The 19303-nt window shown below is 35.8% G+C and overlaps 1 protein-coding gene across 1 annotated transcript in view; it reads left to right on the plus strand.

Moving 5' to 3' along the window:
• LOC150095647 (uncharacterized) overlaps positions 1–18141 on the plus strand; it is an 88111-nt gene extending 69970 nt beyond the window's left edge. The window contains exon 5 of the mRNA XM_090410187.1: positions 10646–18141. Coding sequence (XP_090266313.1) covers positions 10646–10789 — 144 coding nt within the window. The 3' untranslated portion in view covers positions 10790–18141. The remainder of the gene's footprint in view (positions 1–10645) is intronic.
• Positions 18142–19303: the final 1162 nt, after the last annotated feature.

A 19303-nucleotide genomic window follows, 5' to 3' on the forward strand; every position in this document is an offset into this window, starting at 1 on the left:
CTACTATAATCACTTCTTATAGACTTACTCCAAACACTATCCCATACCGTTTTTGTCTTTTTATGCCTCTTCTCCAGGTATTTTCAAATACACTGTTCAACTGAACTGGCTGACACCATTTCTCCACGTTTCCTCAATCTCAGCAACATTAAGAACATGCTAAATCAACTTTTCATCCTCTTCTTTTATTCCATCTATTGCTGTGATTTGGAACAGCCTTCCCAACAGTTTTTCTGTAGGAGTACAACCAACAGTTTAAAAAGAGAGAGGGCAAGGATAGGCTTCTTTCATCTTGTGTGCATGTACACACACAGCATTAACATGTTATGTTTAATGTGTGAAGTTTATTTGTTATGGAATGATTTTTAGTGAATGGTTAGTAAAGTCATAAATAACAGTAATTGTTGTTGTGAGAAAGTGTAACTGCACTTTCAAAAACTTTTTTTTTTTTTGAACTTATTTCTAAGTATGGTAAGTAGGTCATCATCCATTTGTGGTAGGTTTTGTCTGATCACTCAGAAAAAACTTCTGTTATATTGTGTTAGATTTGACTTCTCAAAAATTCAGCCTATTTGGTTTGTCAGATTTGCTATAAGTCCAGTAATTTTTATAGACGAACATTTTTTGGGTTAAAAAAAAGAAAAGAAACTATTTCTAGGCAATCTTGGCAGGCATTAAAGCTCTGCTGTTAGGTAACCTTTTGACTTTTAGGAATGTATCTAAGCATCTATAGATATAGATACCACATATTTATTCAAAACTTGAACTTGTTAACCTTCTATGTTGAAATAGAGTACGTTGTCTGTTTGAGTTTCAGTATCAATTTTAGAATATCTATTTTAGACAAACTATAAGAGAAGCTTCTCCCGTCTTGTAGCAATTGGTGTTAGTATTGATTATCTCAAGGTTTTTTAGACTAGCGCAATGACGGTAAGCACCTTAGTATGGTTTCTTTTATCACCTTCCATAAAAGTTGCATCAGTTTAGAGACTGGTTTTTACCAGTCTGTATATCTGGAGTTGTGTTGAAGGTACTAGAGAAATGGGTGAGAAGTAGGATACAGAAATGGGTTGATGAAACAGCACTATTCTCTGTGGTTATCAGCATGAGTTTAAGGGGAGATAATGTTTCACTAACTTATGTACTATAACAAGGTAGACAAATGCCTTGGACAGGGAAGATGCATATACAGTGGTGTACTTAGATTTTGCAAAGGCTTTTGATAGACTTCCACATGACAAGCTCTTAAATAAATTGAAACAGATGGGACTGGATAACAGACTTCTGAGTTGGATTAATGACTGGCCAGATAAGTATCAGAAAGTTGTATGTGGGGATGCAGTATCCCAAAAGAGAAATGTCACTAGTGGTGTGCCGCAAGGGATCAGTTTTGGGGCCATTGTTGTTAGATTTGTATGTTAATGATATCGGGATGGGTTTAACTAGTGATATGCAGCTATTTGCAGATGATGCAAAACTAAGGGGAGCAATGCAGAGTGAAGCGAATGTTATGGCCTTAAAAGAGGACTTGAATAGTTGCATGAATGGGCAGGTAAGTAGAACTATCAGTTCAACATTGCAAGGTGTAAGGTTTTGAGATTTGGTAAGCAACAATGGGATGCAAAGTACCCACTTGGTGGGGAAACTTTTTAAAGGAAGTAGAGGAGATGAGAGATCTAGGAGTGATGGTGGACAAGGACCTAAATTTCAGGGGCCACATTGCACAAGTTGTGAAGATGTCATATTGGATAATAGCAATGATGAAGAGGACCCTGACATGCAGAAATAGAGGTTATGATGTCATTGTATAAGGCCTTGATCAGGCCTCATATGGATTATTGTGCATCATGAAAACCATGATGCACAATAATCATTTCCTCGTCACCATCATGAAAACCTGGTGACCAAATCACCAGGTTTTCATGGTGACGAGGAAATCATGGAAAGGGTCCAGAGAAGATTCACAAAGGTGGTCAGTGGTCTTTGGAATATGGAGTATGGAGTACAAGGACAGATTGAGAAAATGTAAGTTGCAGAGGCTCATGAATAGGAGGAAGAGGCAGGGAGATATGATTGAAACATAAGCTAGTCAGGGGTTGTTATCGGGTCAACATGAAAGAGATTTTTCATAGAATGGGAGGGGGGGTAGAACAAGAGGCCATTGCTGGAAACTGTATAAGGAGTAGGTTCTTTGCATGGAGAGTGGTTGGTGAGTGGAATGCATTGCCTGAGTGTGTGTGTGTTTGGGTTAGACACACTTACAAAATTGTGGCCTTCTTTCTCCTAATTATAGATGTTGTCTCTGAAATTTGGAGATTGCATCCAATTGACCTATTTTTCTCTCATAAATCCTTTTAAATGGTTTGTTTATTGATACATCTAAAGGTAGAAGTGAGTCCTAGGATTACAGCTATTTTTTTTGTTCATTTTGTGAAGTTCATTCTTAAATGCTTTGGTTTTATGACATCTAAGCTGATCCTATACTAACAAAGCAGGTTTCTAACAAACTGCCAGGACATCTGGACCACACCGTCTTTATCCATAACTTCATCCCTTCCTCATCCATCCATCCTTTTGGATGAATATGAATGTAAACTTCTTTGGGCATTGTTTTTCTTTTAAAAATTAAAAAAAAAAGAAAAAGTGGTAATTTCCATCTGCACATCATGACAAAACAGTGTAGTGGTTTTTTGTGATCAGAAGTTTTAACAATAATATTTTTTTACAGTCTTGTTCAAGGGCACATCAAAAATCAGAGGCACTTCATCCATATGCGAATGAAAAACATGAAAGAGTTTGAGAACAGGAACAAAACCTTGGAGATTAACTGGCAAATTCTGAAGAAAACATTGATTCAGCCAGAGAGGCATGTGGTGAGGTTGTCTGCAAGGATAGTAAAATCAGAGCTCCATGGTGGACACAGGAATTTGGAGGCAGTGAAGGAAAAGAAGAAAGCATATCAAAAGTTCCTGACAAATAAGTCAGCTTGTGCTCTTAGAGCAGTGTTTCTCAAAGTGTGGTATGCGGACCACCCCTGGTCTGCGAAAGGTCTTCAGGGGGTCCGTGGCAATTTTCAGCTATGCATCATTAACACATGGAATAAAATTTAAGTTTGAGATCGTAAAACGTTCCTATTGTATCACTGAATAAGGTACAGAGACGTCTGCAGGCTGTGTAATATGTTTCTCAACAAACAGTGCAATTAAAGACAACGGCACTAACTAATGAATCCCATGACCCCTCCCACATAAAATGCTGTATAGTAAACAATCAAAACCATATGGTGCACCACCAACATATATGGTTTTGTTTGAGTGAACGTGTTAAAACTAAGAAATATATAGTGAATATGTTTCAGATATTATATAAGGAATTCGGTTGAAGAGAATTAGCATTTCAACTGAACTTGTCGGTGAATTCATTTACCTGCAACGCAGGTAGATGAATTCACCGACATTACAAATTTCGCAAATCTTCTAGTGTTTGTTAGGTACGAAAAAAATCAAAAAATTCATGACAACCTTTTATATTGCCAACCCTTGCCAGACCATGCAACAGGAGAAGAAATATTCAACAGTATAAATATCTTTATGCATCAAAACAAGCTTGATTGGAAAAGTTGTGTGTTAGAATAAGCACGAACGGAGCGAAATCCATGGTCGGATCTAAAAAAGGGCTTGTTTCAAAGATTCAAGCTGTTGCACCAAATGCAAAGTCGACACACTGCTGCATACACAGGGAGGCTTTGGCTACACATATGATGTCTACAGACCTAAGAAAAGTTCTTGATGAAGCTGTAAAAATCATAAATTATATTAAAGGCCATCCTCTAAATGCCAGACTTTTCTCTCAACTTTGCAAAGAAATGGGAAGTAACTATACACAACTTCTTTTCCATACCGATGTTCGTTGGCTTTCTCGTGGAAAAGTCCTTGCTCGTTTATTTGAACTTCGGAATGAACTGAAAGTTTTTCTTGATGAAAAGTTTGAATTGAAAAAGCATTTACATAATTGGAAATGGCTCAGTCAATTAGTATACTGTATTAAATAGTCTTAATTTATCTTTACAAGGCAAGGAAATTTCTATATTTCATGTCCAAGATAAAGTGAACTCCACGTTGGCAAAAATTAAGCTATGGCAAAAACGGGTTGGTAATGGAGAATTTGATGCGTTTCCATTGCTTCATGAATTGCTCGCAAGTTCAAATGAACAAATTGATGATGATGTGAAAATTACTATCATGCAGCATTTAAAAAGCTTACAAATGAATCTAGAAAAGTATTTCCCTGAATTGGACATTAATATTGAGTGGATAAGATACCCTTTCAATAAAAACAAATTTATGCCAAAGGGTCTATCGTCAAAAGAAGAACAACTTTTAGAACTAGCTTCTGATAGTTTCCTAAAAAATAAATACAGAGAGAATACGTTATCATCATATTGGCTACAAATACAGAATGAATTAACAGCTAAAGCTCTAAGGTTCATTTTTCTATTTCCAAGTTCATATCTGTGTGAAGTTGGATTTTCGGCCCTTGTAGATATTAAGACGAAGAAGAGGAATCGCATTATAGATGTTGAACTGCATCTGAGATTGAAATTAACAACTATAGAGCCATATTTTGTTGAAATTTTATCTCACCATGAGCAATTTCACTCCTCTGATGATAAATTATTTCAAGTAAAACTTGATAGTATCTTTATAAAGTTTGTTTTATTAAAAATAAATCATATTTTGTTTACATAAACATATAAATTCAAATAAAATAGATATTTAATTTTTTAATATTTTAAATTTATTTTTTAATTAATTTTTTAATTTAAGTAATTAGGGGAACTTGGTAATAATGAAAATTTAAGAAGGGGTCTGCGGATATCTGAAGTTTGAGAAACACTGTCTTAGAGAATACAGAGACAAATGTAAGAAAGCTAAACATTGTGTAAAATTAGCTAAACAAACGTCATGGGAAGACTTTGAGAACATTGGAAATAAATATCAAGACTGGAGGATGTTGAAGAAGCTCAGAAATGGAGGAAAGAGTGCTGTAAAAAGGAATTAGAGATGATAAAGGTGGAATGAAAACTGCAGAAAAAAGATATCCTTGAAGTTTGGAGTAATTACTTCGAAAAATTGCTAAATGAAATGATCAGTGACAGCAGTGGTAAAAAAAAAAAAACACTGACCAGGCATGCAATCAGGAATACATATCATACTTGAAGTAGAAAAAGCCATCAAAAGCCTGAAATGTGGAAAGGCTGCTGGAGTTGATGATATTCGACCAGAAATGCTCAAGTATGAAGGTATAAAAGTCTTGCACTGGCTGCACTGCATACTTCAGAAGGCCTGGACAGATGGAACGAATTCCAGATGATTGGAGTAGAGTTCTCATAGTAGACATATATAGAAAGGGAAATAAAACAATGTGAGAATTAGAGGTATTTCTCTACTGAGTTCCTGGTAAGTTTTATTATTATTATCAACATTTGACCTCCATGCAGTCAGACTCATTGTGGGAGGTACTCACTATTGCATACATTGCTCATCCAACCACATCTTAAACTGATTCAATGTGTTCACAACACACTCAGGCAATGCATCCCACTCTTCATGCAAAGAACCTACTCCTCACACCCTCCTTATACAGTTTCCAGCAATGGCCTCTTCTTCTATCCCCCCCCCTCCCATTCTATGAAAAATCTTTTCCATGTCAACCTGATAACAACCCCTAACTAGCTTATGTTTCAATCATATCCCCCCCCCTTTTCTTCCTATTCATGAGGCTCTGCAACTTACATTCTCTCAATCTGTCTCCATATTCCAAAGACTACTTTTGTGAATCTTCTCTGTACCCTTTCCAACATATCCTCATCACCATGAAAACCTGGCAACCAAATCGGTGCACAATAATCCACGAGGCCTGATCAAGGCCTTATACAATGGAATCATAACTTCTCTATTTCTGCATGTCAGGGTTCTCTGCATCATTGCCATTATTTGATGTGGTCTTCATAACTTGTGTAATGTGGCCCCTGAATTTCAGGTCCTTGTCTACCATCACTCCTAGATCTCTCATCTCCTCTCCTTTTGTTAAAGTTTCCCCACCAAGTGTATACTTTGCATCCCATTGTTGCTTACCAAATATCAAAAACCTTGCACCTTGCAATGTTGAACTGACAGTTCCACTTACCTGCCCATTCATGCAATCTATTCAAGTCCTCTTGTAAGGCATTAACATCAGCCTGACTGTGCGTTACTCTCCCCAGTTTTGCATCATCTGCGAACAGCTGGATATCATTAGTTAAACCTTGGTGAAGAACAAGCTGGTTTCAAGCCAAATAGAGGCTGTCAGGATCAGATTTTCACTTTACAACAAATAGTTGAGAAATCATAGGAATTAAGTTTTGTCAATCTGGAAAAGGTATATGACAAGGTGCCAAGAGAGAAGCTATTCAATACGCTACAGTTATATGGTGTCAATGGGGCATTATATCAAGCAATACTGAGTCTTTATTTGAGTTGTAAATCAGCAGTTAGAATTTAAGTACAGGGAGATGGTTTTATATTAAATCTGGTGTCAGACAAGGATTTACATTATCCCCTCTGTTATTCGCTATCTATATGGATCACATTATGAAGGAAAGTGGTATTAAATATGATATCAAAATTGGAGATGTTAATGTCAGCTCTTTGCTTTATGCAGATGATGTTATACCTCTAAATAAATCTAAATAGTCTTTTTCTGCCAAGTTGGCAGGAAAAAGACCCAGATGAAGACCAAGATATAGGTGGATTGATACAGTAAAAAGTGCCTTAGAAATATAAAATCAAATATGAGATTTGTACAATACAAAAATACAACCTCAAAGCCACCTTTTAAACCTCCTGTAAAACTAAAAAACTTACTCAACTCATCCAAAGACCCACTCCCACCGCTGGCCCACCCTGGAGTATACCGTATTTACTGCACCTGTAACATACCACATATAGGGGAAACAGGAGGCACAATTCCTATTAGACAAAAGGAACATAAACGACACATTAAATATAATAACTATGGTGAAGCTGGCCTTTCTGACCATGCACTGAACACTTTACATAGAATTGACTGGAAAAGCACCAGTTGTTTACATCACACCAAAGCATGGTATGAATGCAAATTTAAGGAAGCCTGTGAGATTTTTATCGACCACCCCAATCTGAACAATAATGATGGTCTAAAAATTCCAAGCATATGGAAGGCACATATTCTACCCATGAACCTTTCTCTCTAAGAGTTAACTATAAACAGGACTGTAGATAATCCAGAATCCTAAATCTAAAATAATTGTAATGCTAAAAATAGGACAACATTGTTACTGAAAGAAGACTATCTAAAAGAAAGAATTTTTCCTATGTTATCTTAAATAGAATTTAGTTTTTATGTAGTTTCTAAATTTTTTTTTTTTTTTTTTTTTTTCACTAAAGATTATGCCAGTAGATTAACAGGTGATCAAATCATTGTTCCTTTAGCTTACTGTGTATAATGTAACTCAACTTGTCCTTGTATATTTGTATATACTTCAGGTGATGTTAATATGAAGATCGAAACGTCGGGAAATTAAAATAGTTATTTATAACATGGTTGTAAAGTCCATCATTTCTAAAACAAATGTAAATTTTTCATGTAGTACTTTCGTATCCTGTATACCCCTTGAGGGTACATGTCAGAAATTTGATAACTTCATCCATATTAGCTTATCTGAGAAAGTTCGATTTTATTTTTTTTCTTTTTCGTTGCCAATAATTTTGCGCATTGAATAATCATTTTTGTAGATGCACAGCAACCTGATCTTCTTTGATCCATTATTATTATTATTAAACAAGACCTCATGGAGTCAAAGACTCATCTAGGAGGTCCTTTTATCTCACACACATCTCATCATACCGGGTCTTAAACACATTCAAACTCCCTGCAGACACCACACTCTCAGGCAAGGCATTCCAATCATTCACAACTCTGCACGAAAAAAACCTGCCTCTCACTCCCCTACTCGCACCCTCTTTATACAGTTTCCAGGGATGACCTCTGGTTCTCCCCTGATCTGCCACTATTCTCTGTAGAACTTCTCCACCATTGATCCTATAACAACCCCTTACCAACTTGTAGGTCTCTATCATATCTCCCCTCTTCCTTCTCTCCACTAGACTCTGCAAATTACATCTTTTCAATCTTTCCTCATACTCGACATTCCAGAGGTCAGAAACTACCTTAGTCAGTCGCCTTTGGACCCTTTCCAACATCTCTTCATCCTTCTGAAAACCAGGTGACCAAATCTGGGCACAATAGTCCATGTGTGGCCTAATCAAAGCCTTATACAATGGAACAAGAATCTCCCTACTTCTACACGTCAGTGTCCTCCTTATCATTCCCAGAAGTCTTTGTGTTGTCTTCACAATTTTGGCGATGTGTCCCCTAAATTTTAGATCCTTATCCGCTATCACTCCCAGATCTCTTATTTCCTCTACTTCCAACAATATATTCTCACCAAGCATAAATTCTGCATCCCATCTTTGTTTTCCAAATTTTAAAACCTTACATTTTGCAACATTGAACTCGCATCCCCATTTGCTTGCCCAATCACTCAATTTATTCAAGTCTTCTTGCAAGGCCACAACATCTTCACTACTCTTTATGGTTCGTCCCAACTTTGCATCATCTGCGAACAACTGAATATCTCCATCCAAATCTTTGCCAATATCATTAATATACAAGTTAAATAGTAATGGCCCTAAAACAGATCCCTGAGGCACTCCACTAGTGACTTTCCTTTTCCTGGATATTGCACCCCCATACACAACTTGTTGATACCTATCAGATAGCCAGTCTCCAATCCAATGCACTAATCTAATATCCAACCCCATCTGCTCTAGTTTGACTGTCAACTTATCATGAGGTACTCTATCAAAAGCTTTTGCAAAATCCAAGTATATTACTGTGTATCCTTCTCCTCTGTCCAAGGAAGTAGTCACTTTATTATAATAAGTAAGTAGATTACTAAAACACGACCTCCCTTTAGCAAATCCATGCTGTCCATCAAAGATTATACCATTGTTGTCAACCCAACTCTGGATCCTAGTTCTCACAAGCCTCTCCAACAACTTAACCACAACACCTGACACACAGGCCTATAGTTTGATGCTTGAGTTCGATCACCTCCTTTATGAAGTGGCACAATCTTGCCCTCCTTCCACTCTTTAGGGACTTGACCAAGTGCAAGACTCGTATTAAAAAAATATGTCAAGGTAGGTGTCAACTCTCTGGCACATTCCTTCAGAATACGCGGTGATATATTATCAAGTCCCACAGCCTTATTTACATCTAGTTTACTCAACTCCACAAACACCTCTTGCTCACTTACAGTCAGTCTCTCCTCCCCATCATCAACTGCTCTTAATCTCTCCATGAAGTCACATTCACAAGATTGAAAGATCTTTATGAACTGCTCATTAAGTATCTCCACCACACATTCTGCAACAGCTGTCTTTATACCATTTCCTCCAATCAATGTCATCCTTCCATAAGAACTCCCTAGGATTCTTTTTAGCTTCATTAGCTAAAAATCCATTATCAAAGTTTTTTAATTCATTTTCAATTTCTTGCCATTTTTCTATTTTTTTGCAGAGATTTTTTTTAATTTTTTTTATTTAATTAATTATTTTTTTTTTTTTTAGAATTTGCTTCTAAATAATTGATGCTTTTGTTTCCTGTAAGTTCGTACCATTTTATTCTGTAAACGGAGGCCCAAAGTGCTACTTTGCTGCCCTATTGTCATTCTTTGTTTGTGTACTCAATCACACTAAGCTTAAATACTCTGCTTCATAGAATCCATGGGTTATTAAAAAAATATAAATATAACATATTGATTACTAGTTTAAATGTATGTGCAACTGTTCAAACTGATCATGCATTGCAGATAAGTGATGATGCACCATAACTGTGCATACATATTAAAAAAAAAAAAAAAAAAATCTATGTATAAGACATTGTAACATATCTGGTCCCCAGGATTTGAAGGGGATAAATTAACTACAGAAAGGGTACAAAGGCGGATAACAAAGATGGTGTCAGGAGTTCTTTCGCTTGGTTGAACAGTGGGAAGGAGTTATGACAAGGGGCCATCCCTGGAAGTTATGAAAGGAAACGGTGAGAAAGAGGGTGAGGAGTGGTTTCTTTGCAAGGAGGGTGGTTGAACCATGGAATGCATTGCCTGATGGAGTGGTGAGAGCGAGAACGGTCAAGGAGTGGTATGATAGACTTTGTGTTTCTTAGGAAGGATCTCCCACGATGAGTCTTTTGACTCCATGGAGGCCTGAATAATAATAATATGCACCAGTTTTTAAGATATTTGGCTTATAGGACATGTCCTAATTTTCAGATAAATTTTAGGTACAAAAAAAAGCACATCTTATAAGACAAAAAATATGGTAATTTTTTTAATGTAGTCATTAGCAAATCTAGCAATAGGAATCACTTATTAAGCTTTACCAAAAATAAGTTCTTACTCTTTTCTTGATAAGAAAATCAATATTACAAAATCGTGCACAATTTTTATTTTATGCTAAGCTTGCAAATAAAAAGTAACTAGTTATTTCTTGATATTTAGGAACTGGCTCAAATCGAGAAGGCATATGTTGATGTACGGTATCGGTTGGTAAGAGCAAACAGAACAGCTGGAACTAAATCCCCATTTCTAACGTCCACATCTCCAGTTCCAAGATTATCTCCAAAGTCTACTTTCTTAACATAAGGAAGAAAGGTAACAAGATAATCTCTTGTGAGTGACTGCATGAAAATTGGTGTCCTCTGTTCAGAACTGTAAATAGTTTCACTCTTTGTACATAACTGTGTCACTCAGATTGTAGTGTTTCAGCAATCTTCCAAATGCCAAAGACCTGATCATCTTAGTGATGAAATAAATATATTGTTTAATGTGACTATCAAAATAGTAAATTCCTCTGTCAAATTTGCAAATTACTAAATGCAGTAATATTTGTTAGCTCATATCTTTTTGAAATCAATTTATTTATTAATGTTACTTGTTGGTAAATATTTTTAAACAGAGTAAAGCATATTTTTGTCATTTTCTATTTTGATTTAACTTCTTTTGCAACTTTGAGACCAAAATTTTTTATTTTAAAATGTTTTACACTTTGTCTTGTTTATTTTTTTTTTATTACATATTTCAAATGAACTGACTTAGTGGGTTTTTAAATGAATATTCAGTGACTGAGATTTCGAGATGAGGCAAAAATAAGCATTCTGACTTTTTTGTATCTTGATATCTCTAAACCATCAAGACTCATTGTGGAAGGCCCGTGCTGACAATTGTTTACATTATGTGCTTATTGCCACTATCCATGCAAAAATTTGTGTATTGCAATTTTATACCACTTCCAGAGTCCTTTCTTTCATGGTTACATGGTGATCAGAATTCATCATAAAAATTCTGGAAACAACTACCATATTAGAATAAAACTTCAGTTTAATATAAACCAAATAACAGGACTTGAGTGTTGATGTAGTAAGATTTTTTTTTCTCACCAGAGGTCAGGCCAATAGTTTAATGGTTGACCAAATCAATGTAACTTTAGCATACCGTGTAGATTGAAGTGCAGCTTGTTTCTTTGTATATATATGTACAGTGGAACCTCGGTTGTCGAACATAATTCGTTCCTAAAGGCTGTTCGGAAACAGATTTTTTTTGAAAATTGAAACCATTTTCCCTTCCCATAAGAATTAATGTAAAAGGGATTAATCTTCCCGAACCCCAAATGATTGCTTATTTAAACCTTTATATAACAGTACTTCATGCATAAAATTGTATACAAAAACAATGAAAATGCATAAAATCTTACACAAAAAGAATAAACACTTAAATAAAATGCAAACGAAAATTTAACTTCACTTTAAGTATACGGATGAGAGTTGACGGTGGAAGTAGGTGAGGACGGGGAGTCCCCTTCCATAAAAAGATCAGGTAACTGTCCTTCTGGGTTTTTTCTCTTTTTTGTCTCTTGGCTCCACTCGACTCTGCTTGAGACACACACTGGGCCTCGGTCTCACTAAAAACTGTCCATTGAGATTTGTTTTTGCTTGCGTTTTAAAATGTTTCTGAAGTGAGACATAGCACTGTCATTGAAAAGGTTTATGATGTGGTTTGCTACAGCTTTGTCAGGGTGATATCTTTCTACAACACCTTGCACCTCTCTCCATTTCCCACACATTTCTTTGATCAAAGAACTACGAAAATCCTCCCTTCCTTTCTCTGTGTCGGAAGACATTTCCTCCACCTCCGTCTTTTGCTGCGCCTTCTGAAGTTGTTCCAGTTCTTCTGTGGTGAGCTTATTCCTGTGGTCTTCCACTAACTCCTCTGCATCAGCATTGTCAACTTCCAAACCCATGCTTTTGCCCAGAGATGCAACATATTCAGCCTCAAAACCCTCAATGTCTCTGTGTGCTACACATTTGGTAACTGGTCGAGAGACCTATGGTTGGCGTGGCGAAACTGCCGGTACCTTGTCTCCACGAACAGGCTTTCACCAATCACTAGCCTTTGTTAACTCTGTAGACTGACGTCTTTAATGGCCGATTCTGAATAAACCAATCGGAACTCTGAAAGGCATTTTCATATGTCTGCAAATTGTTGGCGGTTTAAGTTAATGCATTAACAATATTTTGAGCACTAGCCCATAAAAATGTCAGAAAATAAAAAATACGATTGTCATATTCTTCAAAATTCAAGTTAAAAGTCAACAATTACACAAAGAACATGTAAATAAAGCTTCAGAGAGACAGTTTGAACCTCCTCCCACTGAGTGTATGATTAAACAGTGGAGAAAACAGGAAAAACATTACTCAAGATGCCAAAAAAGAAGAGGGCCTTAAGAAGAAAACCAGCAAAATGACCAAAATTGGAGCAGAGGCTTTAAGACTTGGATTATGGAGCACTGCCAGAGTGGGATATGTGTGTCAACCAAGCTTATTCAATATGAGGCAAAAAAGGTTTGCAAGAGAAATGAACATTGTTGTTTTCATAGGAAAGGCAAAATGGTGCTTCAACTTCATGAGGGGAGAAGGGTTGGCCATGAGAATACGAACCAAGTTAGCCTAGAAAATGCATCCCTAAAAATGCATCTTGGTATGTATCTTAAAAATTATTATTATTATTACATAACACCTCCAGGTCCAAAGACTCATCGAGGGAGGGTACCTACTCTACAGCTCTCTCCACTAACTACACCAATGCCATCTACCTATTTTCTAGTATTTTACATCTAGAAAATACATCTAATATTTTCACAGACAATCAAACATCCATGCCCAAGGCAGGATTCGAACCTACAGCCTTTTGGTTGGAGAGTAGATACGCTAACCATCGGCCAACCAGGTCGGCAAAATATTACCTAATTACTAAATATACTTTGAATATTTAAAGAAATATAAATATGTTCTGTTTTGTTTTAAAATATTGATTTCTTAATTTTGAGTTTGAAAAAGTAGGGTTCGTCTTATACATGGTAAAATACGGTAATTGAATAGTTTGGTCACATTTTGCAGAGCACATGACCAGTTAATCAAACAAATAATTACAAATAAAATTGATAAGATCCACAGGAATCCCTCAAGCACAATGGATGGATGTGATAATGAAGGATTTAAAACAGCTGGATGAGCACTTTACACCAGATGCAGCCTACCAAGACAAATGGAGAAACATAATGATGGCAGCATTTGGACTTAATGGTCCATTGAACTGTTGAGGAGGAGGATACATTTTATAACTTTGCTACCACTTTCATCCGGCATGATTCTTCCATAATTACTTTCTTTTTACTTGCTCTACATGAAGCTTGATAGGATTTTTGGCCTGTTTCACTAGTCTATATTAAAAGATCTTTATAAGAATGCAGTTGCAGCAGTTAGAATAGATAATGATTTGGGGAAATGGTTTACAACAAGCAGAGGTACTAGACAGGGGGACCCAATATCACCAAGTATTTTCATCACAACATTTAGAAAGAGCAATGGATAAAATGAAGGAAGATGTAAAAGGAATATCAGTGCATCGGATGAGAATTAACAATCTGAGGGTTGCAGATGACATTATTATTGAAGGTGAAAAAGAACTACAAAAAAACATTGAAACTGTTAAATGAGGAAGGGAAAAGATTTAGACTTATTATGATCTTGGAAAAAACAAAGACAATGGTATGAAACAAAAGATACAAGTGGATGGAATATAGAAAATGTAGAAGAATTCACGTTTAAGAAGTAAAATGACATGATTTGGACTGTAAGAAAGAAATAAAGATCAGGATTGCAAAGGGAAGAACAAATCTGAATGCCATGGATGACAACTGGAAAAGTAAAGTGATCAGCCTGCAAACAAAACTAAGAGTACTGTAAACATGCATCTTTAGCGGTGTAGTGTATGGATCTGAAACATGGGTAATAAATAATAAATCAAGAAAAAGAATTTTGGCATTTGAAAGAACTTGTTACAAGAAAATTCCAAGAATAGGATGGTACAGAAAGTCGCAAATGAAGAACTCTATCGGAAGATACAACCAAAGGAGAATCTAATGCAGAAGATTATAAAACGCTATCTGCAATTATTTGGACACACCTGCAGAATGAGTGAGGACTGGAAAATAGACATTCATGGTTGGTATAAACAGAAGAGGTAGACCACACAGAGAATGGATAGAAGATATAAAGAACTGGTGTGGAATGGGTGTACAGAAACTGGGATGCTCTGCACTGGGTAAAGAAAGGTGGAAGAAGATAGTGAAGGAGGCATCAGACACCAATGGGCAGTGAGCCCATGGTTCGTGATGATGACTGGTCTTCTATAACAACTGTCATTTTTATTTTCCTGTTTAGAGATTTCATTGCTACAATACTTCTTTTTATTTCCACGTTCTGTGGTATAATTAACTCTCACTAGCAGCAAACATGCAGGGATTTCAAAACTGCTTTTTTATAGTGAATTTTCTTTAGAATCCAGTAACTCCTCAATTATCTGAATGCATTTGGAAATCACTTTGCCAGTCAGATAACTAAGGGAATGTTTAACCAGGATATACATTTACATGATGTATATCAGAAGTCTGTTTGACATGTTAACTCACATTTTATATTCATCTCCATCTCATAATACCTACTGTCACTGCTTCCTTTATAGTTCTCCTGTGGGCATAATTTCATCTTACCATAAGCAATATATTCCTTCTCCCATACCCCTTATTTTTCCTTCCTGGGGAAACTGTATGATTTTCTATTCCTGAGGATATTGTTCTTGGCTGTTATGCCTCTCTAACATGTAGTAGTTTTTGGACAAAGTGAATCAATCCAACGACCTCAATTCTTGTTTCTGGTACTTCTGATTTTCATATATAATCAGTGTATTTATTTCAAAATGGCTGTCAGTATTGCAATGAGAACAGATGGTGGCTGTTCTCATTGCAATAGTCAGTTTCTGCTTACTTTCACCCTAATAACTTATATCTCCTTGCATTTTAAGAGTTAATGGGTCAGGCATAATTCATCTTGAGCATGTAGTTAGTGAAACATAAGGGGAATTTAGTAATAAAATAGTTCCTCTAACACCTTTTTATTCTCCAACAGGAGTAGATAGCCTTTAACTCTTAACTTTTCAAGAAGTAACTTTTAACTCTTAAGTTTAAAATATGTAACTTTATCAGAACAAGAACATTCAGTTGAATCACTGTATTTAAAAAAACTGAAATATTACTTTTTAATTAGCTCATGCAGAAACATAACTTATAATTCTGCAGCTTTTGCATTCAAATAATCTCTGTTAATTAAATCATGTGATATCAAAAAAAGGAACAGCAATTAAATTTGTCTATTACTTTTATTATTATTATTCAGGCCTCCATGGAGTCAAAAGACTCATCATGGGAGGTCCTTTCCAAGAAACGCAAGTCTATCAAGACTCATCGAGGGAGGTCCCTCCTAGGAAACAGTCTATCATACCACTCCTTAAATGCATTGACGTTCTTACTCTCACCACTCCAGATTAATTCAGAGAAGTCCAGCTATTAGGTCATAAAATGCTAGAGCATGCTCTGCCAATTCTGATTTGTCATATAGATCTCAGATGCAATTTTTATGTTCAAGGTGTATGGTAACTGATGTACCAGTCTGTCCAAAGTATACTAATCTGCAGGCACAAGGAACTTTATACACTTCTGGCTATTCAAGAGGGTATAGTGAATCTTTAGCAGAATATATAAAAGTGACTAGTTGAGTGAAGTCAGTGGTGCACCCAAGGGGGAGAGAGGCCCTGGCCCTCTCCCCAAAAGAAAAAGGAAAAAACATTAGAAAATTTTCCAAAAAAAACTTTTTCTAATTAAAATTCATTTTTTTATTTATGCTCTGTCGTGTCTTCTATTTCTATACTACTTATGAATTGGCAATCACTGCAGATGCTCAGTCATAGGTTGTATGCAATGCATAGTGTCTATTCTCAAATCGTCTACTCAACTTGCCCCCCGCTCCCCCCAAGATTAAATCTTGAGTGTGCCACTGAGTGAAGTAGCTAGTACATCAGAAAAAAATAGCAAAAGTTCTTTGTAAATATGATCTCCATAACACTTTCAAATCTTTCGTTCAGCTAGCTACTTTTATTATGCTCTCCTAAAAATAACTACATTCTCTTGAACATCTGGAAATGTATAAAGTTTTTTTGTGCCTGCAAGTTAGTATACTTTGGACAGACTGGTACATCAGTTATCATACACCTTGAAGAACATAAAAATTACATCTGAGATCTGTATGATAAATCAGGATTGGCAAACCATGCTCTGGATACTCCTTCACATTGGATCAGATAGAGAAAAACATTTTTAATACATATAAATCGTTAATAGGTCTAAGAGTTCTTAGAATCGGCATCAGTTATGAAAGACTCTACCTAAACAAGCATGATTGCATTAATTTACCAACAATCTGAGAGCCTATCATTTTAAGAGCTAAGTTGGATTCTCTGAATTAACTGTGTAGTTATCTGACCTATAGAGGGCACCAGGTGAGGACATTAGGTATCAGTTACAATTTAAATTGTTTCTACAATTACTGGGTTTAGTGCTGTGTCCTTTCAGTTTTATTGTGTTCTGAAGATGCTGAGTAGAATCCAGGAAAATGTTAGTAAAAGTTTAATAAATGTATTTTTTCCCTCTTGGTGTTATTATACTGTTTAACCCCCTCCCAACTGGCCAGGGCATATATATCCAGATAAATCTGGATATGATTCTGTAACACCTATTGAATAACATGGATAAGAAGTGCAACTTGGTCTCACTATTACATCCACCTCGGCCAGTAGAGAGGTTAAGCTTTATTGTGCATTATGAACAAATTTAAGCCTTTCTATATATGACTGCAGTTTTTAAGTTCTTATATAAAATGTAATGCAAGTGAATTTTTTCTCAGTATTAATATTAGCAGATGCATAATTCATGGCTGCATAGGATGTTTGATCAGGTGTTTAGACCTAACTGGTATGAAATAATTAGTTCTTGCACTGACTAGAACTAGCTCCATTCAATGCTATGGAGCTAACGTGGGGAGCAGGAGAGGACTTGCAAAACTAAGTGTAGTGCCTTCTGTTTAAAAAAAAAAAAAAAAAAAGTTTAACAAATCAGCCCATGAGCTGCATCAGGCAGCTTACTTAATTGTAATAATATGGCTGGCTAATAATTAAACATTAGGGAAAATGTTCATAATTCAAAACATACTAAGAGGGATGTGTCATTTTGAAAAGAGAATTTGATAAAACATTGTCATTTGTATGTTTCATATGCATTTTTTAAGATGTGAAGAATGTTCGTAAATGGATGCAAATTTTTATTAGTTATTGAATAATTGTAAAAATGATTAAATGGCAAGATCTTCCCATTTAGAATAGAAGCAAAGAGTCTTTTGTAAATCTGCTGTAACATCTAGTCACAGTTTTGAATACTGTTAACTTAATCATTCCATTAAGATAAGATATATATAAATTGTTTGCTCAGATTTGTATCCTGTTTGTTGCCAACTTGTAGAAATTTTGAAATAAAAGCTGTTGTGAAATTATTTTGCACTATTAGGAAAAAAAAGATAATGTCAGCACAACACTCATACGATATTTACGTATTGAAACATTTTATATCTGTAGGCAAGATTTCTTATGAAAAGAGTTGCATTATGGTTAATTTCAATCAGTTGTTGTATAATAAGTGATCCATGGAGATCTTAAATTCTTTTAGTTAAGATGAAGAGGTAAGTAAAACTGAAAAAACTTGCTGCTACTTGCAAAAAATGCAAATCTAAAATTTACAGATTGAGTTAAAGCCAAATTCTATGTTATTCATAGGAGGGAAGAAGATCATCCTTTAGCACAATGAGCATATGTTGGCTTTGTTTTTCTTTCTCTTGTTTTCTCTGATTTCATGCTTTTTTCATATTTAGCTACATTTACAATTCAAATTTAAAATTTTTCTTAGTGTCATCCAAATGTCAAATATCAGCATGAGGTTGTCTCACTTCACTGCAACACACAATAGCTCCTAAGTTGAATATTTAAGTTTCCTAATTACATAAATAAATAGTGTGCGATTAATTTTTGCAACAGGAAAACTTATACAATGGGAACACTACACACATTAAAATAATCTATGCCAAACTAATAAGCTTCTATCTATCTATATATATATATATATATATATAAATTTCAGGTGCAAACTTGTTTGCTTACACTTGGATAAAGGATTAAACCAAGTATATAATTTCTCGGTATCTTTAATTTATAGTATAACCAAGTGGAAAAACTTCTAACAACTATCTCTAATCCAACGTATTTTAATAATAAGGTGCGACACCTTTTGGCAACTTATATGAAAATATGATTTCTGCTTTACTTCAACTGTGACCGTGAGATGTGGTGATTAATACCCTTGGAGGATAATGGATGGCAATGCTGTACCAATGAAGTTTAACTGAGGTTCGGCTGTTGCTGTTATTCGACGCTGAGATTCAAGATTTTTTGAGTTTGCTCTCTTAAGGTTTTTGCCTTAAGGGAGCAATTTGAGTCTCCGGGGAAAGTGTTCTCCGGCACAGCCCGCTGAGGGGCTTTGTCGGTGAATGCTTTTCTTTGGAATTTGAGCGGTTCTGCTCGGTGGTGGCGTGTGGGTGGAAGGCCATCACTGAGTGGAGCCAACGCTGAGATGGATGGTCTCTCGCCCACGAATGAGTGGCC

The sequence above is a fragment of the Typopeltis vanoorti genome, chromosome 20 (assembly GCF_054136105.1).
Source record: "Typopeltis vanoorti isolate ZY-2024b chromosome 20, IOZ_Tvanoo_1.0, whole genome shotgun sequence".
Classification (NCBI taxonomy): Eukaryota; Metazoa; Arthropoda; class Arachnida; order Uropygi; family Thelyphonidae; genus Typopeltis; species Typopeltis vanoorti.